The sequence below is a fragment of the Thamnophis sirtalis genome, unplaced genomic scaffold (assembly GCF_051295495.1).
Source record: "Thamnophis sirtalis isolate CommonGarterSnake01/CBP01778 unplaced genomic scaffold, rThaSir2_p1.2 scaffold_7, whole genome shotgun sequence".
In the NCBI taxonomy this organism is placed as follows: Eukaryota; Metazoa; Chordata; class Lepidosauria; order Squamata; family Natricidae; genus Thamnophis; species Thamnophis sirtalis.
The window spans coordinates 81,539,914-81,567,039 of NW_028261387.1; the positions used below are offsets into that span (position 1 = coordinate 81,539,914).

Genomic DNA, 27,126 nt, shown 5'->3' on the forward strand with positions numbered 1-27,126 from the left:
TAAATCGATTTCATAAGGCGACGGGCGTCCCTGCAATCGCCGAGCCGCTTCGGGGAAAGGTTGACTGCTTTTTCTTTATAGGCACTACGGAGCTCCCGCTGGAGGAGTTAAACATTCATTTCTGGAGAGCAGGATCAGAATAAAAAGGCGATCGGCATCGGAGGCAACTGGAGGGCGGGGGGAGTTCCAGGCGATCCCCTTCCCACGGACAAGATTATTTTCCTAGGAAATAAAAAATAAAAAAAATAACTAAATAGTTAGTGTAGAAAATGGGTCTTCTGCAATTCCTCCAGGGATCGGCGCCCTTTTCTTCATCTTCCCCCGGCTGAGAATCGGGTCTCCCCGAGACTTGCACCCCGCAGAGCGGATGGTTGCCTGTCCAGGCAGCGGGAAGGGGGGAGGGCTGGGGGGGGTTGAGCAAAGGAGCGAACCCGACTCCTTCCCAACTAGCGAACCGATCTGCCTCTCGCTGCGACGGAGCCCCGAGCAAAAGAGATCCCAGAAGGTGCATCGAACTCTGCCGCCCGAACGGATCCTTTGGGAGCTTCGGCTGCACCGTTTGGCGAGGAAGCGCTGCTCCTTTACAAGGGGGATTTAAATAAAAGAGTCGCAGGGCAGCGGATAACCCCCTAAACGGTTTCCAAGGTGCACAAACGCCGCGCTCCCAAACGCAGGTTGCGTTAAAGCACCAGGCGATCCGGTCTCGGGAGAGGTTTTCCAAGCTTGAACTCGGGGGGAATACGGGAAAATTCGGCTTTAGTTTCGTCTTCTCGTTTGCTGCGAAACATTTACTTGCATATAGTTTGCGACTGTAAATCTAGATAGACTAGAATAGGATTCTTTATTGGCCAAGCGTGATTGGACACACAAGGAATTTGTCTTTGGTGCTTATGCTCAGTGTACATAAAAAGACAAGATAATACATTCGTCAAGAATCATAAGGCACAGCAGTTAATGCTAGTCGTAGGGTACAAATAAGCAATCTCAAAAGATCATCTCCGATTTTTATTTAGGAGTTAGGCAACGAGCCACGGGCGGCCTCTTCTCTTCGTTTCCCTTATTTATTCTTTTAAATCTCGGTTTTACTACGGAGAGGGGTGATCCTTGCACAACTCCCGTAAGCCGGCAGCCGGGGTTCGTTCGTTTTATGGCGAGTTCGCCCTACAGATCGCGCCTCCCGAGGAAGCAAAGGGATAGGACTCGCACCAGGGGCTAAGCCAGCCACAAAAAAAAAAACACACCACCCTAAACCGAGGTGGAGAACCGGCAGAAGCCGCTGACCCGAGTTAACGGGTCGTGTGAACGCATTGGGAGAATTTCCCGCTCTCCCCAATCACCCACCCATTCCCAAACCCTTGGCACTCTCAATTTGGGTAGGTTAAGGTTTTTTTTGGGGGGGGGGGTGGAGAATCCCCCGTGGAGCTTGCATTCGCGGCGAGAGAGGCTTTCTCTCCCCCCCCCCCCCCAAATCGTTCTTGAACCTGGCTGTCGTGTCTTCCCAACTCCGGTGGGTGGGTGAGTGGTGGGGGGAGAAGGGGGGGGGAGAGACATCCAGCCAAGGGAGCGCCTCCAAGGGGTTAAATTTTCCCCGCCGCGCGGGGGTCCAGCTGGAAGTGTGCGCCGCAGCATGGAGCTATCCCAGCCAGGTTGCTTGCGTGCGCGCAATGGAGAGCGCTTCTAAACCCCCCCCCCCCACGCCTCCGTTGCTAGCCATGCGTGTGAGTTCGCCTTCAGGCAGGCTGGCGCTTTCCCAGGCGCGCGTGTGTGCGCTTTTGGCAAGGCTCCAAAAACAAGCCCGAGCCCCAGCGACGGGCGGGGCTTCTCAAAGCTCACGGCTGCTTTCCCATTGGCTGAACCCGCTCGCCGCCTGTCAGGGGGAAGCCTCCTCCCCCTCCTGGGCGGAGCTATTCCAGTCCATTAAGGCTGGCGGGATGGGAAAAAGAAGACTCAGTTATTAAAATTCTCGGGCGGAATTCCACTCCCCGCTAACTTTTGTTTCTCTCTCTCTATGCCTGTCTTTAAAGCAGCTCCTTGAAGGTTGGGGGAGAGAGTCCTGCTTTTTCCAGCGCCCTCCCTCTCTCCCTCCTTGGATTTACCAATACTTGGTGGGGCTGGGGCGCTTTATGAGCCCTTCGGGTTCATATCCTTATTATAGAAATTGAACTTTTTATCTTTTTTAAACATTTTTAATTTTGGGAAATACTGGACGCCATGTTGTGGAAACTAGCAGACAATGTCAAGTACGAAGAAGACTGCGAGGTGAGAATTTTTACAAGGCTGTGCATGTGGCTAGTCCTCATTGATCAGACGGGGGAGGGAGGTGAGAGTTGCTGCTTTGATTACCGGCTTTCCGTTCGCGTCTATGTAGAAATTAGTTGGGGGGGGGGGAACAGGACAGATTAAGGGGCTTTACGTGAACGATCGCCTTAGTTACTCGGAGCTATTGGAAGGGGAAACGTTCCTCCAGATTGTATTTGGGGGTATAGTAAATTGACTTTTAGGAGCGCTGCGTCCCGGGCATGTGTCCGGGGTTTCCTTGACATCCATAAGACTTGATTTAGTTAATAATTGAAGGTGCAAGTCCTAAAGTACGTTAAAGTCAAGCTATTGTTTAAAAGGGCTACCTTGCAAGTTCAGTCGCGTCCTCGTATAAAGGTTCTGGGGAAATCGGATCAGCCTTATTTACTCACTCCCGGGCACGTCCTTTTTTTTGTTTGTTTTAAGGAGCGCTCTAGATCTCATCCCCGGATCTCCGAAATGTGAGTTTTTCTGCTTTTAATTAGGTTCACTGTATTAAAGTGATGCCCACACTTTTTTTTAATCCTGGTAAAAAATATATAATGGAGACGGTGCGTGCAAAATCTCGGTGCGATACAGAACTTAAGCGGGATGCGCTTTTCCCCATGCGTTGCAAAAAAAAGGGGGGGGGGCGGTTATTTTTTGGTTCCCCCTCCCGCATTTTGTTTTTCAACCCTGGGGGTGGTGCTCTCGAGGTCTTCGGCCTTGAACATTTGGCCTCTTCTGCCTCTTTCGTGGCTCCTGGACAAGTTTCCCCCGTGGTCAGAAATAAGGCTTTTAAAAAAGTTTCAGCGGGACTTTGAGAGGGAGGAGTAGGCGGCTTCGGGGATTGAAGAAAGCAGCTTGCTCGCATTAAAATAACTGCTTGACTTCCTCCAAAAAGTAAAGGGTCTCCCTTTGACCCTGTGCGTTGTTGTCCTTAGAGGTTTTCCCACCCCACCCCAGGAGCATCCTTCGGATCCATCTCGCGTCCCCCGAAGCCCCCCCCCCCGGGGCAACTTTTTGTGCAGAGCCTGGGCCAGGCGCCCAAGGGCTCCCGCGAGAGACGGGCCAGGCGCTTATTTCGCGTGGGACGGACCGACCGACCGGCCTGATAACTATCGTCCTTCCCGGAGGAAGATCGTGAAAACCCGGCAAAGAGTATGGAGAAATCCTAAATTTTAAAAAAGAAAACCCCTTCTCCCTTGAGCCAGCCAGATACCAGTCTTCAGTGGCGATCGCTTTAGAGCCGCGTAAACTGGGTATTGCTATAAAACCCTTACATCGCGCGCGCACACACACGATATATGTATGTAGCATATATATATATATATATATATATATATATATATATATATATATATATATATATATATATATATATATATATATATATATATATATATATATATATATATATATATATAGCATATATATATATATATATATAGCATATATATCATATATATATATATCATATATATCATATATATATATATATATATATATATATATATATATATATATATATATATATATATATATATGCATGCGTGTGTGTGTATGCGTGTTTGTGTATATATACATACATAATATAAGTAGATAATATATATGCATGTGTGTATGTATGCATGTGTATATACGTGTGTTTGTATATATATGTATATAATATATGTGTATAATATATATGCGTATATATGTGTATGTGTCTCAACTTTTATTTGCAAGATTCCCGTCTGAATTAGCTTATTACTTGAAAAAAACAAAACGGTTTTTTGCCCTCCCCGCCCAATAACCGGGTTAAATGTGTTGTGAGAACGCAGCCGTTGGTAAGTCGGCAAAGAAGTGCTCTTGAACTCAACGGGGGTTTATAGCCGGTATAGGGTTGTAAATCCCTGACGCTTCCCCACCCTCCTAGCCGATCCCGGTCCCTCTGAAGGAAAAGGAAATCTGCTTCCTTCTTTGAAAAAGCTTTTTCTTCCCGGCCTGCCCATCGCTTTTCCTCGCGAGGAGTTTGGGAAAGAGGAGGAAGTGGGGGGGGGGGGAGAGAAGAAAAAAGAAAAAAAAGCCGTTGCTTGGCTTTTGCCGAGGAACGGAAATGATTAATCGCTGCCGGCTCTCTCCAACACCCCCCCCCCCAAAAAAAATATAAAACCCTTCTCAATCCCGCCCCGCGCGGAAATCTAGGCAAACTTTTACACGCTTCCAGGCCGAGGTGCGCGCAGGGCTTCCAAATCCTCCCACGCGGCGGGGCGGGGGAGAAACGGGGGTGGTGGTGGAAGCGAGGGCCTGGGCGATTGGAGCCTCCGAAGCCGGCGCTCCAGCCTGTTGGACTGGTTCTACTGGGAAGGGCAGGAGGGAGCAAGAGAAGCAGCCTCGGGAAGGGCAGGAAGTGGACGATCTTGGCATCCGAAGGGCACCGCAGCGCCTTCCCCCTCTTGCGCGCCTCTTTAACTGTAGCATCAAGCAGACAAGCGCACCTGGGGGAAGGGCGAGGGGAAAAAAAGGGGTGCCGGAGGGTTTGGAAATCCTAGCCGGACTGTTTCCCTTTTGAAAGATCCGTAAGAAATTTGGCCCTGGACTAGTTTTTACCTCTAGTTCACAGAGGTTGCTTGCTTGCTCTCTTAGTTTGACAAGCCCTGGCCCCACTGGAGAAGGGCCGTCCCAGTGATGGACAGGACTTTTCCCAAAAAAAGCGTGTGTTCCCTCCGCTTTGGTGAACAAAAGCATCTGTCTTCCCTCTTTTTTCCCAGTGAATGGGGTATTTAAAGCCTTGTGAAAAAGAATTCGGGAGTTAATGGGTATCGATTACTCTGCAATAGAAAAGCTTTTCTCAATCGCAGCTTAAGCCTGGCCTGGCCCTCCCTTTTGTTTCCCCAAGGTTTCTCCCCACCCAAGTAATTTATTCATGGGTAGGCCTGCTTTTGACTGCACATTTTTATAATGGGGAGGGGGAGGGGGCAAGGTGGGTTTTGGTTAAATGGAGCTTCCTGCAAGTTGTTTTTTAAGCGTCAGAGATCAGCTCCACAGGAGGTTTTTGGCTTAAGCAGAAATAATAACTGGGATGTCTCACCCCCACTTCCTAAATGTCCCCTACCCCTCACTATTTGAGGAACCCAACCAGATCGCAGTCCTCTTTTCCTGGCCATAGGAAAATGAAGAGCCCCAGTGATAATGCTGGGAAAGATTGAGGGCAAAAGAAGAACTGGACCGATAGAGAATGAGGTTGGCTGGATGGAGTCACTGAAGCAGTCTTGTGAGCTTAAATGGATTCCAGGGGATGGTAGAGGACAGGAACGTTGTCCATGGGATCATGATGGGTTGGGTACAATTTCGTAACTAACAAGTGATTCTTAAAATGTGCTGCTGAGATCACACAACAGCCTTGGCTGAGATCTGACTAGCTGAGTAGTGGGTGAACGTAGACAAATGCGTAGCCATAGCAAACTATGGTTTGAGTAAGCAAGATTAGTGCATTTGTGTTCTGGCAACCAGTGTGTCTTGAGTAATTCCCCTCCAAGGTATATTTTCCATCAAAACGATGAGCCTTTTCCTTGATTAGGAATATATTTCAAGATCGCAGTGATTGTATTGGCAGGGCACGTTTACCCAAGCAAGATAAAGAGATGCCAGATGCATTTGTAGAACATTTATAGTTGATTAGTTTTTTTATGGTTTAACATGTGTGAGTGTGAATCTAACACATGTTTGATCAGTTTGTGGTTCAGCGCAAACTCACAATGAGGGTTAAATCGTTTAAGCCAGTTAAGTGTGCTGTGCTTCTGTTTGCATTTAGACACTTGAGGATTTCACAGGCTGAGCAGGGACATTTCTGATTTCTATAGTGTTGGGAGTGAGGCCAACAGGTTTGATAGAGTTTTTTTTTGCTAAGTAAATTGGGTACATGATTACAACCTCGAGTAAATTGGGGGATTCCTTCTTGATCCTAAATTCACTTGCCTTTAAGGATTATAGGGGGAAAATGCCCTGGCAAGGGAGGAGGGGGTTTGTCGTGATGCAAATCAAAACAAAAACAGATTTAATGATCTGGAATCAGATTTAAGACAGTTCAAAACAAGATTCTATAGAGACAATATTTAATCATTAAAGATGCAATGAGACTGAGAAGTCAGCCCTCTGGGATAGAGACTAGCTGTCTGGTAACAGACCAAGCTAAAAAGAAGCATCGGTTAAAAAAATATCTGACAAGAAGATTAGCTCATCTTTTCTGGGCTGCAAATTACTTTTTTCTTTGTTTTAACATCTTTGGTGGAATTAAATTAACAAGTCAGAGAATCTTAATTGCAGCACAAATCTAAATATATATGTGACTGGTTGGATGAGCTTTACCGCTAGGAAAAAGTCCTGGCCTCTCTCTGAACAAGACTTATGTGGCTCTAGAGCTGGCTACCCAATGCCAGTATGGGAAGATTTAAGAGTAATCAAGATTAAAGAGGGCAAGAAAATAAACCTAATTTGTTGGGTGGGGGAAGGAGAGTGGTTTTTTCCTATTTAAAAGAAAATCGAGGCAGGGTTAATTTAAACTTTTTTTGGGGGGGGGGTAGGTTTTCAAGATTGACATGTTGTTGGATACAGTCTGTGGCTTCTTGAGAATCTCATAGCCATATTAAATCTGACACCTCTATTGCCCTATAGTTAATCTGTCAGAAGCCCTAGACTTTTTTCCTCTTGCCTCCATTTCCAGTTTTTCCTTGTCCCCCCCCCCTTTTTTTTTTTAACAGGGAAGAAAGCTGCATAACTCCCAGCAGCCTAGCATTGAGATATTATGCTGGTTTTGGTTTTCACACTTAATTTTAACTAATTCTGTAATCCATGATTGGTGACCTGTAGCAGCCTTGAAGATATGTACCACTTGACTGGTTAGGTTTCATAGTGTATGCATTTTTTAAAACCTCTGAATGCTGGTAGACTATCGATATTAATATTATTACATATACACAAACACTAGAATCCTCCTATAGCTCCATGCCAGAAGCTCTGGCTAATGAGTTAATTAACTTTTCAGTTGCTAAAAGGGTGTTTAGTGTTTTATGCAACAACGAATGGGCAAAGGGATGGTTATTTAGAGGCACAATTTTGTAAATTCCATAGTACGTTAAAAACTGATATATCTTTATTTAAAAAAAACCAAAATAATTTGGAAGTTGTGATTATATTTTGGATGGAGACCGAAAGCCCATTGAAATAAAATGAGATTTGGTCCATTGATTTGTCGAATCAATGGCCAAGTTATGTATTGAACTTCTTGAATTCCATGGTACTTTATTCTGATTAATCAAAGTATATGGTTAGATTGCAAGCCAAATATTTCAGGATGATACATGCATTTCTGAATAGCTGCCATTGATTGAATGCAACATATCAGGATCCCAAGAGCTCACATTCTCTGTTGTAGCAGTGTCTGCCCTTTGGAATGAGATACTCTGGGTCTTATTCCCTGGAATTCGAAGGATTCCCATTCTACTAGAATTTTAAGGGACATGAAAGACATGGCTATTCACCCAGGTTTTTTTTCTTTCCCCTGCATTTATTTTCTTTGTCATCTTGTTTTGGTTTCATATTTTTTTATTTTTTTTCTATTCTGTTTTTTTTTTTTTATGTTTTAACAATTGTAAACCACTGAGAGTCAGGTGGCATCTACATTTAATAAATTAGTGAGCTGCCTAGAGTCATCATATGAGATAGGTGATCAATATGACTTATAAATCAATAAATCAAACAGTGCTGCAAATTCAGGTGGTTTTCCCCCCATTTATTATGGAGTGTGGTTTGATATTATGTTTGTGTATGAGGTATTAGATTTTTCCCCCCACTTGACTGGCCCCAAAATATAGTAGCTGAAATAAAACTTGGGTATTTTTGTTTCATAAAACATTTTATTAGATGAGAGAATAAAATACAATACAGCTTAAATAAACTTTGGTATTGATTGGTTTGTAATTTGTTGCATTTAAGATTAAAACAGCAGGTTTTAATTTAAGTAATGCCATAGTTGAGTACTGATCTTCCATCTCAAGTGGGATTGGGGGGCTGTCTTTAAATTGTTTACTCCAAAGCAAATGCTTTTATTTTAAAGGGAAAATACAGGAATTAGCGGAAAGTGGGAGATCATAGTTCTGCAGTCTCATAATATTCAGAGCACTTGGTTTTGTCCTATTGAAGATACTTCCAGTTGGACTCCTTGAAGGTTGTAGCTAAATTCAGGTGTTTGGGGTTTTTTTTCATTTATTTCGGAGTATGATTTGATATTATATGTGTGTATGAGATATTAGATTTTTTTTCTCCCCTTGACTGGCCCCAAAATACTTGGATAGTAATTTTCCTGATTCTTAAAAGTAAAAGAAAATAAACCCCATCAAACCACCAGGATATATCAATGGGGCTTACTTCTCAGTCATGCCCTTTAACTGCCAGAATTTCACTAACTGGGGTTGCATTCATTTTTCCCCCTCAGGACCGCCATGATGGAAGCAGCAACGGGAATCCTAGATTGCCTCACCTCTCCGCTGTCAGCCAGCATCTCTACAGTCCAGCTCCCCCTCTTTCCCACTCGGGGACCTCTGATTTCCAGCCACCTTATTTCCCTCCCCCCTATCAGCCTCTGCCTTACTCCCAGTCCAGTGATCCTTACTCGCACCTCGGGGATCCTTTTTCTATCAATCCACTCCATCAGCCGCCACCTCCTCCTCCCAGCCAGCAGCAAACCAGCTGGCCCAACCGTCAGACCAGCCAAGATCCTTCCGGTTTATCCCACCATGCCCGCTCTGGCTTGGTGCCTCATCTCCCAGCTCTGGAAAGCGGCTCCCTTGGGGCAAGAAGGGAAACCTACAGGCGATCTGAGCTGCTCCTGCCCCACGGCCATGGGCTCGATGCTTCCAGCCTAGCAGAGAACTTAGGACTGCATGACATGGCCCACCAGATGGAAGAAGTTCAGGTAACATTTCTGGGGTCAGAATAGAATGCCATGAATGGGGAGGATAGCTACGGCATTGCTAATGTTGAGGTGCTTGATGCTCTCTGAGCTTGGATGTTTTCCTGCAGATGTTTCATTAAACCAAACTAGCACTGATGATGTTACCTAGTTTGGGTAATGAAACGTCTGCAAGAAAACAACCAAGATCAGAGAGCACCAAGGATCCTTCTCTTCAACCCTTAGCTACAATTATTCTCCTTCCATCAGCTTTTGCTAACTAATAGCTTGGGCAAAGGTAGGCTATCTTATTAAAGAAAGCTTTACAGGTAGTCCTCAAAATACAACCATTCATTTAGTGATTGTTTGAAGATACAATGTCACTGACAAAAGTGAGTTATGTCCATTTTTCACACTTAACAGCCCTTGCAGCCTCTCCATGGCCGTGTGATCAAATTGGATGCTTTCAGGCACATGACAATCACTTCATATTTATGATGAAGCCAGATTCATTTAACAAACCATGCTACTAATTTTAACGACTGCAGTGATTCACCGTGGCAAGAAATGTTGTGAAATGGGGCAAAAAGTCACTTAACTGTCTCACTGAGCCACAGAAATTTTGGGCCCAATTGTAGTTGTAAGTCGAGGATTACATGTATTGGGAGAGGTTGAAATTCCCAGTTCTGGGTAAAGCTTGCTCTATCAACCAGAATCTTGAAGTCTCTCTGAACCCTGCCCTGAGTTGAGCATTATAGCCTCAAGTTTGAGGAAAAAAAATAGATGCTTAGTTGTTTAGCACTTGATTAAAATTAAAATCATTTGTCTTTGGGTTCATCCACGGATTTTGCCTTTGTGGTGACGATCTAGAGTGAATAGATTAATAGATATAAGATGTATCCAGTCAGTGCAATAACATGAATGCTAAAATAAAGGGTGGAGTTGGGCAGCACAAAGGATCCACTCAGAGAATTTCATGCTCATAAAATGATTCCTGCATGTTGTGCAAGGGAGCGGAAGGCGTTACAAGCATTTTCTGTTTGCTGAGAAAACGCTCCTAGAGAGGCTGGTAGAATCTACGGTTTTGTTCAGCCACGCATGCTTATTTTTCTTTATATCAAAATCTATATGAGAAGCCCGGTAGGGGTGAATCGAGTTTGAAACCGAACACTGCTTTCACCCTGAAGTGTGTATATCATTTGGGCATGAAAGAGGCATTGCACAAGCACCGAGGTGTGAGAATCTGTTTTTCCTCCATTGCTTCATAACCTGTGCAATCCTGTTATGGAACAATCCTACATGAATGACACAGCTTCCTACCTCTGCTTCATCATTCCAAGGAAGGAAGCTTGATTTGCTAACATTGCTTTCTCCAACCTAATGTTTCTCCAGCTGTTCTCAATCAGTTCCCAGCCAATGAGGGCCAATAGCATTCCATATTTGTGAGCCACCAGGTGTTGGGGAAAGTCATAGCAATGAGCATTTTATTTTCATTTTATTTTTCCATTTGCATCCCTGCCTTCTTGGTTAACCAAACAGCCAAAGTGGTTCATTTCATTAGTTCAGAAATCCTCCATGCCGGAAGGGAAATTACCTAAGCGAATCCATTTATAGGTAGTCCTCAATTTTGGGCCACAATTGAGGCCAAAATTGATGTTGCTGAGTGAGGAATTTATTAAATGAGTTTTATGCCCCATTTTATCACTTTTCTGGCCACATTTGTCAAGTGAATCACTGCAGTTTTTAAATCAGTAACACTGTTGTTCAGTGAATCCAGTTTCCCCATTGACTTTGATACAATCAGAAGATTGGAAAAGGTGATCCCATGACTCCAGGACACTGCAACAATCATCATAAATATGAGTCAGCTGCCAAGCATCCGAATGTAAATCATCTGACTATGAGGATTCTACAGCCATCCTAAATGCGAAAAATGGTCATAAGTCTCTTTTTTCAGTGCTGTTATAACTTTGATCGGTCACTATGTGGACTGTTGTAAGTCAAGGATTATCTGTATTCAGTTTTGGCTCCAAAATAAAACTGCCTCACGGATTGCAGATTTTAACCAGTGGGATAGAAGGCCTGCATTATTAACAAGGTGTTCTTTTAGACACTTAAACTGACACTTCCACAGCTCAGTAATCCAAGAATCACATTCTGTAGTCTTATAGTAGTTTTGTAGCTTGGTCCCAAAATTGTTGGTCTTTCACTGTCATGGTTAGGTCATTTTTCGTGTCCCTTTGAGTCAGGTTTTGATTCTCGATGACTGCATAGATAAATCCCTGCACAGGCAAGGGTTTTCACAAATGATTTGCCATTGTCTTTTTCCTCAGAGAAAATGACCGGCTCAAAGTCACCAAGCCAGCTGGCTTTGGGTCTAAGGCAAGATTGGAACTCGCGGTCTCCCAATTTCTAGCAGGGTGCCTTAACCTCTACACCAAATTAGCTCAGGTTATCTAGAATAATTCTTGGAAAATAAATACAGGTAGTTCTCAACTTACATCAGTTCGTTTAGTGACTATTCAAAGTTAACCGGTACAATGACGCTGAAAAAAGTGACTGTTTTTTTACAGTTAACGACCATTGTGGCATCCCAGTGGTCTTGTGATCAAAATTCAGAGGCTTAGCAACTGATTCATATTTATGACGGTTGCAGTGTCCTGGGGACTTTGTGACCTTCTGACAAGCAAAGTCAATGTGGAAAACCAGATTCACTTAACAACTGTGTTACTAACTTAACAGCTGCATTCACTTCAGAAACGTGGCAGAAAAGATCATAAAATGGGGCAAAATTTACTGAATAGGTGTCTCACTTAGCAACTTGAGGCTCAATTGTGGTTGTAAGTCGAGGACTGCCTGTAGACCAGAGGCAAGGCCCAACTGCTCAGATGTTGGTGCAGTTCACACACAATGCTCAGCCTCATGATTTATTTTTGCCATGAGGTGTGCTCCCTTTCCTTGTCATCTGTAAATCAGGGTTTGTCTTGGACATCTATTCACACATCACAGCTGGTCTCAAGCAGGCTGACCATATGATAGCTTAACATGATGTTACGAACCACTTTTCCTGAACTATTTTAAGGTCAGCTCGAAAAAGTTCTGAGTTATGACGATCGTTGCCCTTTGGCAGTGGAGAACTACAGATTCTGTGTTTGCACGCACCACCATCCTAAATGCCTCAGTCATGAATAAACTTCCTCACTTGCTTAACTGGGGATTTAAGTAGGTCTACGAATGCCGTGACAACGATGCCCTTTTTGAAGTCAGTAGATCATAATTCTAAATATGCACAGGAACGAAGGCAGCATGTTGACTGAATAGCAGAAGTTGCTGACTTGCTTCCTTGAATAAACTGACAGGCACTGGAGCTTTTTGTATGATTATCCATCCCATTGGTCTCAATGTGATTTCCAAAAAGTTAATTTTAGTTGGTTTGGGTTGGCCTCTTTAGGGGTGTCCATTGAAATCTTTGCTCAAGTATTGTCTTTTGCTAAAGTGGCTTTTGCTAAAACGAATTAGGGGAATGTGTTAATGAAATATGTTTATATATTGAGTGGGGAAGCGGGGAACAAATTGTATTCCATTGCTGTATTCTTAAAAAAAATATTTCACATTCTCTTTCCAGAATATGGAAGATCAGCACTTATTAATGCATGACCAGACAGTCATAAGAAAAGGTCAGTAAGTTTACATTCTACTGGTTTGTTTTCTTTGGTCTTTTATAGGATGGTATTTTCACTCGTAAACTTTTTTAGGAGTTTCAGATTTGCCTTTATGTTCTGTTTTGAAAAGAGACTTCGTTTAAAACAACAATAACAAACAACTCAAGTATAAAAAAGTAAGATATCCCCCCAGGCCATCAGGTTCTTTATATGAGCAGTCATGTACACCCACGGATATATTTTTTTTCTGAAGAAATAGGCTGTAAATATTATATTAATAAACAAATATTTTACAAAACTACATTTAATTAAAAAAAAGTATCTACATTCTGGATCTTGGCTTAATACAATGGATTTAAAATGGGTTAAGTTTCCTTCTTGGAAACCTTGTAGAAATTCTTTGGAGGTTATGTTCTGGGTTACAATACATAATGTGTAATTTTTGGAGAAGGAGTTCCGTTTTGGTGTTTTTGTTATTATCCATTCATTGGTAGCTGTAGATGCCTTGGAAGGAAAAAAAAATCCTTCATTTAAGAATTTGGGGGAGAAATGAAAGATCTCAGGGATAATATAAATATTTGTTTGAGGATAATGACCTCTCTCTTTTTTGCATTGTTATTGCTTGTGTTTTTTAAGGTGGGCAAATCAACCAAAAAATGTTCCTGCTGCAACCAACATTTTGGCCACAGCTTCAACATTTTTTAGTGGGTTTCTGTTTGATATAAAAAAAATTGAAGAGTACCCCCTTTCCTTTTAAAAAGAGGGGTCTCTTTTCTTGGTTAAATATGTGGTAGCCTTCCTTCTGTGTCACAGCAAGTGATTATATCTGCTTATCCATGAACTGCTTTTAATTTAATGTGAGTTTAGGGCTGGTTACCAGGTTGCAGAAGGCTGTTGTATATCAACATCACAAGCTTCTACCGTTGATATTTATAAGATTGAGGTGAATATCCCTGGTGGAGAAACTGCACAGATATTTCCCTTTTGTTGTTGTTGCACAATTAACCTCCCCTGCAAACGTTTTTTAGAATAAATATATAAATCAAAGGACAATTTTGTCTGTAACTTAAAAGTGACAAGAGGGAAAATGTGCCTGAGAAGAACCAGAAATGTTTTGTTGTCAGCTCATAGCTGATTTGAGAATTAGCTCATAGTAGAACAATTTTTCTGCTGTCTGTTTCACCTGCTTTTCAAAATCTTCCTCCTTTGATAAATAAAGTGTCTGGCTTAGCACTTTAACCCTTTCTTCTCCTGCCTGCTCCAACTCAAAATATTCCCGGGGAAGAGGTCAGGTTTTAATTTTTGTCAGGATGTAATTGCCAGTGGAGCATACCTACTCAACTGAACACAAACACACATCTGCTGACTTGGGTTTTCTCTGTTTTAATTTTCATAAAGTTAAGATGCCATTGCAGGAACTATCAGTCAAGAAAAAAGCATTCATTTCTTAAAAGGAATGAACTTGAAAACTTATTATTATTATTATTATTATTATTATTATTATTATTATTATTATTATTATTTGTGGTTAATCTTTAGTGAGATTCACAGCCTTTGGGGCTGATTGGTAGCTCAACAGCTCGAGTCCTAACCAAGGACCTAGAAACTGTTAACGTCGGAGGATATAAGCTGTTGTTGTTGTTATTATTATTATTATTTACTTTATTCATTAAACATGAAACTCAGTCAACTGAACATTCAAAACTGCATTACAAATACCATTGACTGGTGCTAATTGTTGATATGGGTTGCTTCCAGCGTTCTAGGTATCAACTTCTTAAGATGTATGATGCTCTGAGTAGATGATGATGATGATGATGATGATGATGATGATGATGATGATGATGATGATTACCAAATGTATTGGCTGCCCATCTCGCAGTTCTGCAATATGCAATAATATGACAGCAATTTTGTGATAGATTTATTAGCTTAGCAAAAGTTATAGTCTTGTTTGCATTTTATCCATGGTGTATGGATTTCAGAGCAAAAAGAGGAGCTTTCTTAAAATTATTCTTGGCTGGATTATAGACTATTGTTCTTAATTGCTATAACAATATAGAATATAAAATAACAGAGTTGGAAGGGACCTTGGAGGTCTTCTAGTCCAATCCCCTGCTTAGGCAGGAAACCCTACAACATTTCAGACAAATGGTTGTTCAATCTCTTCTTAAAAACGTGGTGCATTCACAACTTCTGAAGGCAAGTTGTTCCACTGATTAATTGTTCTGTCAGGAAATTTCTCCTTAGTTCTAAGTTGCGATACAATAGATTGTATGGACATAATTGGGGAAGGCACTTAAGCAATACAATCCTAATACTTTGTTAAGTAATAAAAGAACAATCTTTCCGTATAACTGCTTCAGGAGTCTTCAAGTAATAAGCGGATCCTTGCCTGCCCTTTTCAGGTTAGGCCAGGAATGTTCTTTAATTGTTTAGAAAAATTTTGGATTCATTATGAAAGGCAACCTTCTTCAGCCTGGTATCTAGAAGCCTTCAGAAATACCATAATCCCTTGCTATCAGACATAGAATGACTGGGGATCATGGTAGGTAAAGTCCAATTTACCAGGACATCAAGTCGTGGGAGGCATAACCTCGGGGATTCTTACGTTGAAGACTTAGACTTCCCAGCAAAGAAAAAAAAGATGGGAGAAACGCTCCATCGTAGTTTGTTTGTTTTTTGTATATTTTGGCTCTCCAGGTCCCATTTCACTAACGAAAAACAATGCATTAGGTCTCCCTTGCCAGAAAGATGGACTTCTGGGTGTAGTCATCAATCCCAACGAAGTATTCTGCTCTGTTCCTGGCCGGCTTTCTCTCCTCAGTTCAACATCGAAATACAAAGTGACGGTGGCTGAGGTTCAGCGAAGATTGTCTCCTCCCGAATGTCTGAATGCGTCTCTGCTGGGAGGAGTCCTCCGAAGGTAAGCCCACCATTCATTCCCTCTGCCCTTTCTCCCTTCCCCTCCTCTCCCGGGTGAAACCCTGTCCTGTTAAGGGGGCTTCCTTTGGTGTCCTGCAGAGCTGAATGGCCTGTGAACGGAATAGCTTCTTGTCTCTTTCTGGTTGTGAATCTTGCAAACAGGAGATAAAACGCTGCATCCTAATAGAGTTTATTTTGAAGCCTTGCCTTCACACTCTTTTCCCTCCCTCCTTGGCACCCTTTTGCCTTTCCAGAATTGAAAAGTGCCATAACAGGATTCATTGTGCGTTCTCTTTTCCTGTGAAACAGACTCTCTACCCCACTACCCTGCATTGTAAAAAAAAAAAAAGGAAAAAATAATTGAATAGGAAGTCAGGTCTTCTACCAGTTTACCCACTGCAGTCTTATGTTAAAAGGTTGTGAAGAGAAATATATGGATTGTTTTAGAACAACATCATTTCCAAATTGTATTCAGATGTTGATTGAGAAAAGCAAGCCAAGTCTGATTTATTCCTGGGTTGTTTGAGGTTTAGAAATCAACAGGTGAAGCTCTTCTAACCCCAATGATGTGGCTGCCAAAAGCATAATTGCTGGGGCTCAGATTCAAAAGCAATCAGCTGTAATTTTAAAGGACAAAGAAAGGTTGTCCTTCAGTCAAGTTTGAATCTTCTACCTGGCCATGCCCAGGTTATGTTTTTCTACAACAGTGTGGAAGTAATTGACTACCACTTGTAAGAGAAGAGCAGACAGAGCTAGGGCTAGTAGAGTTAAACGTGCCATCAGTTTAGAATCGTGTTGCCACAAGAGATCCAAGTACAGCCCACTTGAATTCTGTTGATCCTTATATATAGTGCCAATTTTTTTAAATTGAACTTTAGTTGACCAGATTCTTGTGTATAGGGTTACAAGAATAAATCTTGTATGCTGCAATCTTAGGAATGGTCCTGATTTTATCACTTAACTTCTATCTAGTTTACAGCACTGATGTATGCTAGTGGTATCCCGTCCAAACACTGACTATAACTGATCCTTTTTAGCTTCTCCCCCCTCTCTCCCTCCCTCTCTCTCCCCCTCCCTCCTCCCCTCTCTCTCCTTATCCATCCAAAGCTAAAAAGGTTATATATATATATTATGTATACTCATTCCCCGTGCAAGTAATCACAGGGCTATGCTCACAACACATCTGGGGGAAGTCATCCCAAGAAGAGGTGAGATTCCAAGCACACCTTCTTTAAAGTGGAGGTACCCAAAGCTTTCAGGCAGTGCCCATAATTTTTGACATAGGAAGATAGGGAAAGTCTTAAGTAAGAATCTCTTTAATGATATTTAATGCAGATTAATAGAATGTAAAAAAAATGTCTTGGAGTGCAATTTTCCAGCATGTCACTCAGAACCCAATATTTCGTCTTCAGCTGAAAACCACATGCTTTATATTAATTTATGGATGCTTTTTAATAGGCCTTATCCAACTGAAGAAATGCATCCCCACAAGAGAGAATACAAATTGACCTCATAGTTGTATCTCCTAATAAATATATAGGGAAACAAATGTGGAAATTACCACGATATGAATGCAATTCATCTCACCGTGGCGAGGAAGATCGTCCCAAATTTAATTTATGATGCACATTTCAATCTGTTACCTGAGTCTTCCAGCTTTTGATAGGCAATTTCAGCTCTTGGGTTTGTTTGTTTTTTAATTCTCTGCGGAAACCGAACTCAGATTGAGTGATGCTTCATCAAGATTATGAACTATGATCCACCAGTTCTTGAACACAAAGCTTGTTCAGCTTGGAGAAGGATTCATACCCACCCTACCTTTTGAAATAAAGTTCATATTAAGCAGTTCTGCTTAGTAGTTCTCCAGAATTGTTTATATGCATTTCTCAACCCAACCAACTTTAAGATGGGTGGGCATCCAGCTTCCAGAATTCCTAGCCAGCATGCTTAAGTTACTGAGGTTGAGATACACTGCTGTAGAGAATTGCTAACATATAGCAATTTTTCAGGAATTGGGGAATGTGCCCAATTCCCTCCACCCTCAAATGCCATCTGTAGTAGCGGAAGTACGGTGGACTTTTTTTTCATCATAGATAAATAAATAAAAATTAAGGCTGCATTTAATACCCGTGTACTGCCACGACCAAAGTTTGTTTGATGCTCTCTCTGTTTGCAAAAGGTTTTAATTTTCATTATGTCGGTCATCCTGATTGTAATAATGCTTGATAGTGTAAACGCAGAGGCAAAGCGTATCCTTCTCTTCCTCCCTCCCCCCTTCCTTCCTTTTTCATCTTGCTTTCTGATGTTCATGTGATGGAACATTTGAAAGTAGGTCAGCTCTTGTTTTTGTCACAGTCCTCTCTTCCCTCCCGCCCCCCCCCCCCCATCAGCAGAAGTGTATTGAATGTCAGCAAGTTGCATTTCCCAATTGTTTCAAAATGTGACCTCTTCAACGAATGCATCTAAACACCCGCCCTGCCCTTTTTTTCTCTCTCTCTCTCTCATCTGCAGAGCCAAATCTAAAAACGGGGGCCGCTCACTAAGGGAGAAGCTGGACAAAATTGGCTTGAACCTTCCTGCAGGCAGGAGGAAAGCTGCAAACGTGACATTACTTACATCGCTGGTGGAAGGTCAGTTGGTCTTCTCTCTAAAGCCTTTTCCGGGTTAAAGGACAAGGCGAGCAATTTGTGTTTGCCGATCAAGCTGTCTTCCGAAAAGGACAGTCTTCAGATATATGGATGCAGGTCTCAAAATAATAGTCTTGATTCCATTTGAAGGAGAAGAAAGTGTCCTAGTGGTAAGAACTGTTCCGCTCTGGATCCATGAGAGGTGATGGACATTCAGGGAAGTGTTAAGAGTAGAGTTTGAGCAGATTTAAACACTTCAGATTAAAGTTCTGTCTGAGTGCAAGCTTCCCTGAAGTAGGAATTTCAACTTTTCTCAATGCAGGTAATCAGAATCAGAATTAGAATAAGACTAGAGTTGGAAGAAACCTTGGAGGTATTCTAGCCCTGCTCCCTTCTCAAGCAGGAAATCCTATATCATTTCAGACAAGTGATTGTCTCTTCTTAAAAGCCTCCAGTGATGGAGCACCCACAAATTCTGGAGGCAAGCAGTTCCACTGGTTAATTGTCCTCACTGTTGGGAAGTTTCCCTTCAATTCCAGGTTGCTTCTCTCCTTGATTAGTTTCCACCCATTGTTTATTGACTCTTCTTCTGGTGCTTTGGAAAATAAATTGATCCCCTCCTGTTTGTGGCAGCCTCTCAAATACTGGAATACTGCTATCATGTCTCCCCTAGTCCTTCTTTTCTCTAGACTAGCCAAACCCAAATCCTGCAGCCGTTCGTCATGTGTTTTAGTCCCCACGTGTTTTAGTCCTTCATATGTTTTAGTCCTCGAATTAAGACCACAATTGAGCTAGAAATTTCTGTTGCTAAATGAGACAGTTGTTATGGGAGTTTTGCCCTATTTTATTTTTTTGCCATGGTTATTAAGTGAATCACCATAGTTGTTAAGTTAGTAACATGGTTGTTAAGTGAATCTGGCTTCCACATTGACTTTGCTTGTCAGACGGTTGTAAAAGGTAACCCTGGGATGCTGCAATAGTCGTAAATATGAACCAGTTGCCAAGCATCCAAATTTTGATTCTGGGACCATGTGAAAAACGCTCACTTTTTCAGTGCTGTTGTGACTTTGAATGGTTGTAAGTCGAGGACTACCTGTAAGAGGTTGGACTTGAAGGTCTAAATGGCACTTTCCAATTCTATGCCCCGGTGGCCCCATTTTCATTCCAAAATGCCTTTTGCAGCTGAAATATGTTTATACTGCAGAGCTGCAAGTGAAGATGTCAATACTCAAACCAGAAGTTGGGGAGGGAGGAATGAAGGATATGTTAGGGCATAACCTTGGAGGATAAAACATCCTTGTCATGGATGGTATGTTTGTGTAAAAAAAGGGTTTGGATCAGGAGATTTTATAGACACTGTAAAATTGGCATTTAATTTACTGCCCAGGCAGTAAAAATGGATTGTCAATTTTTTTTAAGTGCATCATAATTGTAGATCAGTGGTGAAATTTGTTCATTGAAGTCTCAGAGATGTAACACTTCAGATGTGATCAGCAGCTTTGAATATCTCTCTTCTCCTTCCCAGGTATAACTGGAGCCATAGTTAACACTGCCAGTTATTTTTCTTTTCTTTTCCACATTTTATTTCTTTTCCACATTTTTCCAGTTAAATAACTGGTTTGTTTTTTTTTTCATTATGGGTAGACGAGGACAGATATTTCTACATCCCTTGCATTAAAGATTTTTTCATTCTTTGATAACTGTGATATTTTCTGCAGAAATAACTGATTTAGAAGAATCAGATTGCCTTTTTCACATCTGTTGAATGAATCCAAACACTTTTTTCATTCTTTGATCACTATGTTTCTTGGGATACTTTCATGTGTGTGCTAACAAGCAGCTTCAATTCTTGCTACACTGCCTGATTTCTAAAAAGAATTCCTTATAAAGTTGCGCTGAGTAAAGCAGAGCTAAAAACAACCTATAAAAAGCTGAAAAAAAAAAGATTGGCAAGGACCGATAAGGGTTCAAAGCGATTCCTAAACAGAAGAACCCAAACCAGAGATTTTTGGATTGCTAAATCAGAAAGATAAATTGCAACAATACATGTTTGGTTAGTGGAATTCTAAAACCACCCTTTAAAACAAAAACCTGACATTTATATATTATAAACAAACGATAGACATATGATCTAGAAATATATAAATACTGTAAGCCGCCCAGAAACTATTTGGAGTTAGGCGTCCTTAAAATCCATTAAATTAAGGTTAAATTAAATTTAGAAATATTTGTCATGCAATGAGCTCATTGTACAAGGAATTAGGATGATACATCTCCTTTCATATACCAAATCTGTAGAATGGCAATTTGCTGTGTTTAAAAGGAACAAGATCTTCTCCTGGACTGTGTTTTCTGTCTTTTGGGGTGTTTTATTTCTAACTCATCAGTACTTGGGGCTCCCATACAACAACCTAAAACAATAAAGTAAATGGTCATAATAATAGTAATAGAGCCAATGATCAACTAGCAAATTAAAAATATGTTAATAAGATAAGTTTCAATCAAGGAGGACATATTTCTACCACCAGTAACTTTTGGAGTGAAGTCAAATCTTTGACTCAAGCTTGACTCCTCATGATGTTATGGATATACAACCACACAGTTTTCTTGGCAGTAGTCAATAAGATGTTTGCTATTGCATTCCAGGAATCTAGGGACTAGCCTAGATCTTAGGTCTTCCCAGAAGCCTCCCATCCAAATATTAACCAAGCTGGGGCTTGCTTAGCTTGACCAAAAAATACAGTCGTTCCTAAAGTCAATGTTTTCAGAACTGCACTGATGAAGGTTTGTTATCTGTTGTTACAGAAGATGGAGCAAAAACCAATAGAAGAGGGAGCAGATTTCAGTTAAACTCTTAGGAGAAACCCTCAAACTGTAGGATTAGTTGGCTGCAAAAAAAGAGTTTTGAGAACAATGTCTTCCTTGGCTTAAAAGAGTTTTGAGAATGGTGTCTCCCTTGGCTTAAGAAACATCTGGCTAGTTGGTTGTAAGGGATACTTGCGCAGCAAGTGAAATAGCAATAGCAGTAGACTTATATACCGCTTCATAGGCCTTTCAGGCCTCTCTAAGCGGTTTACAGAGAGTCAGCATATTGCCCCCAACAATCTGGGTCCTCATTTTACCCACCTCGGAAGGATGGAAGGCTGAGTCAACCCTGAGCCGGTGAGATTTGAACCGCTGACCTGCTGATCTAGCAGTAGCCTGCAGTGCTGCATTTAACCACTGCGCCACCTTGGCTCTTATGCCAAGAAATGAATGAGATGACTTCTAAGATCCCTTCTAATGTTTTATTTTGATGGGTGAAGGAAAATAAAGAGACACTGTAACAAAAAAAAAAGTAGAGGGTCTTTAAACACAAAGAATATTGAATGATAATTATGTCTCCTTTAGAGGCAGGATGTTTTTTCTAAGTCTGTTAAGCCAAGTAGCAAAATGTAATGAGTTTCGTGTTTCAAACCTTCAACTTGCAAGTGTAATTCCTGTGTGGTACTTGGGAGACTTGGAATGAAAGGTTAAATTAGTATAAGGCCTATCTCGGTTGAAATGAAGTATATAACTCGATGTGAAATTTGTCTCTGTAATACTTGCCCATGCTGTTTGAGTCATAGGTCAGTAGGCCACCTTTTGCTACTGCAGTCAAAGACAAATTCACATGGGTAAAACAGTTATTTCCAAGGAAGTGTATGCATGTTTATAGTCAGAATAGCTGCATCCCACAGCTTTTGTTGAACCACATTATCAAATGGGCTGTCGGGATGAAATATAGATCCATTAAAAGTGAAGAGTTGCCTTTCTAAGTATATTGATGGGAATGTCCATGAATTTGGAGTGAGCGTATTATGGTTTAATCTGCCGACACTCATACATTCAGGAGCAGTTGGTGGAAATTCATGTTCTGCTTCACTTATAAATATCCTGCTGCTTAGAACTTGTGCTAATTCATGCTAATTATTGCCATGGAAATATTTTTGCAGTTGCTTCACATTTTGCAAAAACACACTGGAGCAAAGAGCAATTATAGGATGATAAATATTTGTATGGTAGGACTCAAAAAGGTGACCTACTTTAAGTTAGACTATTATCATGTAAAGAGACATGGTAGCTAAGACGCTAAGCTTGTCGATCAGAAAGGTCAGCAGTTCGCATCCTTAGCGCCGCATAATGGAGTGAGCTCCCGTTACTTGTCCCAGCTTCTGCCAACCTAGCAGTTTGAAAGCAGGTAAAAATGCAAGTAGAAAAATAGGAAGCACCTTTGGTGAGAAGGTAACAGCGTTCCATGCGCCTTCGGCATTTAGTCATGCCGTCCACATGACCATGGAGATGTCTTCAGACAGTGCTGGCTCTTGGGCTTTGAAAAGATGCACATTGTCCCTTAGAGTCGGGAACGACTAGCACATATGTGCGAGGGGAACTTTTACTTTATTATCCTGTAAAGTTGCTTGACTCTTAATTATAATGGAAGTGTAATATTGTCTATTGCTTTAAATTAACCTTCCGCTACCTGGTCTCTTTCAGATGCATCAGACTTTAATTTTCCGAATGCTTGAATAGCTAAGTTCTCAGTTTTGCTAACCGGCTATGCTATGTGCAATATACAACATAAAGCCATTATTCTGGGGAAGGTAGTTTCATTGCAACTATTGGATATCCAGAGAAAAGCTGGATAAACATCAGAATGTTACTCACCGATTAGAGAAGCTGTCTTAGGTAGCTCCACACCCTTTAAAAACTGAAGTCAAACGGTGCTTTTATTAAAATGTAAGCTGGGGAGAAAAATAAACCTGTTAAACATATGGGCTGGTTATGACAAATGGCAAATATTGTTCATCTGTTTGTCTGCAAATAGTTATTTAAGTGGGTGTGATCTAATGAACAAATTCTTGCTCCCCCTCCCTTCTTTTTCCCTTCTGTGGTCCATTTGCAGGGGAAGCGGTACATCTTGCCCGCGATTTTGGCTATGTGTGTGAAACTGAATTTCCTTCGAAAGCTGTGGCGGAATATTTAACTCGGCCTCATCTGGGCCGGAATGAGATGTCCAGCAGGAAAAATATGCTCCTTGCTGCAAAGTAAGTATCTTTATTTGAGTGAAAAGCAATGTGTAAGATGTAGAATATATTAAAACAGTTAGAAAGCTCACACAGTGTTTGTTACGGTTTCTTTCACCATGGTCTTTAAGTGAATCATCACAGTTGTTAACAGAGGTGGTATTCTTCTGGTTCATCTCATTGCTGCTAATGTATGTATGTATGTATGTATGTATGTATGTATGTATGTATCTCTATCTATCTATCTATCTATCTATCTATCTATCTATCTATCTATGTATGTATGTATGTATGTATGTATGTATGTATGTATGTATTGTGTCACAACCCCTGGTATGCCCAAATATGGGAGGAAGCATACTGCTTCCTTTCTCTGTCTATCGGCTCATCACAAGAGACCATCACGACAGAAAGCCATTATTTTTACTGTTTATGTAGCTTGCCTATGTGCTTATGATCTTAATTCAAGATACCTATTCTTATTCTCCTGACATTGGCCTTATTCACGCAAGTAATCTTTCTGCGCCCTGTAATAGATGAAGCTGAAGCAAATAGTGAATGGGAACATCCACTTTCTAACACTCTCCATCTCTCTCTCAGAATAGAAGGTTGGAAGGAGGGAATTAATATGTTCTACCAAGGCCTGAACTAATCTAATGAAGAGGAGTTTTGAAATGAAATGCAAAATTATAAATGTTAGTTCAGGTTATCCATATTACTTGACTGGAGCCAAGCCTAAACTATAAATAATTATCCTCTGTCAGAATCATTATTGTGCTAGATCAGGGGTCTCCAACCTTAGCAACTTTAAGATTTGTGGACTTCAACTCCCAGAATTCCTCAGCCAGTCAAGCTGAGGAATATACTACTTTACAGGCTTCTTTAAGGTTTATAGAGTCAGCACATTGCCCCCAACAATCTGGGTCCTCATTTTACCCACCATGGAAGGATGAATCAACCTTGAGCTTGGTGAGATTTGAACTGCCAAATTGCAGGCAGCCGGCAGTCAGCAGAAGTCGCCTGCAGTACTGCATTAGAGCTGAGGTGGCGCAGTGGTTAAATGCAGCACTGCAGGCTACTTCAGCTGACTGCAGTTCGGCTGTTCAAATCTCACCGGCTCAGGGTTGACTCAGCCTTCCATCCTTCCGAGGTGGGTAAAATGAGGACCCGGATTGTTGTTGGGGGCAATATGCTGACTCTGTAAACCACTTAGAGAGGTCTGAAAGCCCTATGAACCGGTATAGAAGTCTAACTGCTATTGCTATTGCTATTCTAACCACCGTGCCACCGTGGCTCATGCAGCATTAAAATTAATTTGCTTTCCTATTGCCTCTTCCAGACATATCTGTAAAGAATTCACAGAGCTTCTCACTCAGGATCGAACCCCGCTTGGCAACGCAAGGCCAAGCCCTATCTTAGATCCTGGTATCCAGGGATGTTTGACTCACTTCAGCCTGATCACACATGGATTTGGGAGTGCTGCCATCTGCGCCGCGATGACATCGATGCAGAATTACCTGAACGAAGCTCTCAAACTAGCAGATAAATCCTACACGAATGCAGGAGATCAAAGCCCTCCAGATGGCAATAAGAACCTTGAGAAGATGGACAAGCACAGGAAGTGAGCATGGAAAAGATGACAAAGACACGAAAAGATACGGAGACACACAGAGAGAAAATAGACTTAAAAACTGTTACTGCACACAGACTTAAGATCTTCTTGCCTAGAAGGCATGTAGATATTTCTTAGACTTTGCTTTGGGGCATCTCCTTCTCCTTTTTTTTTTATTTTTAAATTTTCAACCACATCCTTTTCTGGAGACGTGTGTTGTCTCTTTTCTCCTCTTTAAAGCTGCTGTTATCCATTCATTTGGGACCATGTACCTGAAGGTAAACATGGATTTATCTTTTTATTATTATTTTTTAAAAAATTTAAATTGTAAAAGGTGGTGCTATCTCTTTTTATTTTTTCCTCGTATGGAAATTTGTTACACGCTGTACCTGGACACTTTGCAGGCAATGTTTTTCCCCCCCTCCAATATACTTTTTGTGTGGCGGAATCTCAATGTAATTCAGCAATACATTTTGTCTCAGCAGGTTGGGAACAAATGTGCTGAAGTCACATGCTCACGGTTTCTCTCCCTCTGTGGGAAAAAGAAGCGATCGCATCTTCTCTCTGTTCAAACAAAAACCAGGGTTTATTGTTGCATCTGAAAATGGCAAGCTGCGGTTTACGGAACTACCATGAGCTGCAATTTGATTCTCCTTCTTTTTAATTAGCCAAGATTTTGTAACCTTCAGATGCATCAATGAGCTATAATTAAAACAGGAAGCAGATGTTTCTGTACTCATTGCCCCTGCCAAAGGACCAGATTTTTATATGTGTTAAGAGACAGAGATGGAGAAGGGAGAGAAAAGTACATTGGCTGGACCAAGTTCATTTTAAAATTATAGTTAAACTTTTATCAGTCAGGCTGTGTTAAGAGAGTTCATGCCCATATCTTGTAGAACAGGACCAGCATGATTGTGTAGTAGTATGTAAAGTTAAATAAAGTTTTGAGAAACTAATTAAGAGGGATAATTAAAAAGTTTGAACCTGCTGTGAGATTCAGGCAAAGGCTTGATCATATTCTAAGTTGCCTCAATTGATGCTCAGACATTCCCACCTATCTAGACTATTCATGAAGAACCCTCCACCACACCACAAACAGCAGATACCATATTCGGTCACTAAGTCAGGTGGATTTCAGTGATCTCAGTTGCTGAAATCTTGTGACATTAATTCTTGTGGCAGTGTTGTGTTTGCAAGAAATTCCAATTTTAAACGTGCATCCATGTTGTGATTTGTGAGGTTTGACTGGGTTCCTACTACTTCATTGGAAACTCAACAGGTGGAACAGAATGCAGTATTAAGCCCTCTTTTTTTGTTTTTGACAAAATACTGAGATTTCTGATTTGATTTTAGAAAAAAATGATAGGAATAAAGTGAAATAATGTAATAGTTTTGAATACGCTTGCCTTTTTTTAAAAAAAAGTTTTGATTTCTAGGCATAATTTAAGAAACACGTATTTTAATATAATGAGGTTGCAGGTTTGAAAAAAAAACAAGAGTTGCCAAGACTGAAATGTTCTGTAGCAGTTCTTTTTGTATTCAAGGAAGAGTTTACTTTGAGCTAATATTAAAACCTTAATTTTTCATCCACTTTTAAAAATATGAAAAAGAGATACTGCAACTTTATGTGCATCATCAGGTCATTTTTTTTAATTAAAAAAAGGAAAAAAACTTGAAAATAGGCAGGTAAGTTTTAAATATTTTTTTTTTTGCCTACCTAGGCCAAAAAATATAAATATAAATATATGTATGTCTCCAGGGATGTTTTATGTGTATAAGGGAAAACAATGTCTTGAATGTATATATTTATTTATGTGTAATTTAAAAGGGGTTTGTAAATAATGGTGAACATTTTAATACTTTTTTAATAAATGGGATTCAGATTTTAAAAAGTTTACCCCACCCCGCAAAAAAAAATTCTAAAAAATGAAATAAATAAATAAAATACTGGCTAAACTGTATACACTGCTAGATGATGTACAGTCTGTTTTATGCTAAATATTTAAAAACTTTTTACAAATAAAATAAAATTTTCCCATTTTGGCCA

General features: G+C 40.9%; 1 protein-coding gene across 2 annotated transcripts; it reads left to right on the forward strand.

The window, feature by feature from the left end:
* The first annotated feature begins 1,947 nt into the window (after positions 1-1,947).
* TFAP2C (transcription factor AP-2 gamma) lies at positions 1,948-27,126 on the forward strand. 2 transcript variants are annotated; one of them, XM_014069997.2, is made up of 7 exons: positions 1,948-2,259; positions 8,753-9,232; positions 12,834-12,885; positions 15,574-15,796; positions 18,307-18,425; positions 23,347-23,488; positions 24,807-27,126. In XM_014069997.2, the coding sequence occupies exons 1-7, from the start codon at positions 2,212-2,214 to the stop codon at positions 25,090-25,092; spliced, it is 1,350 nt and encodes a 449-aa protein (XP_013925472.1). In that variant the 5' UTR covers positions 1,948-2,211; the 3' UTR covers positions 25,093-27,126. The 2 variants fall into 2 exon arrangements, with proteins under 2 accessions (XP_013925472.1, XP_013925473.1); XM_014069998.2 differs by having other exon boundaries at positions 15,607-15,796.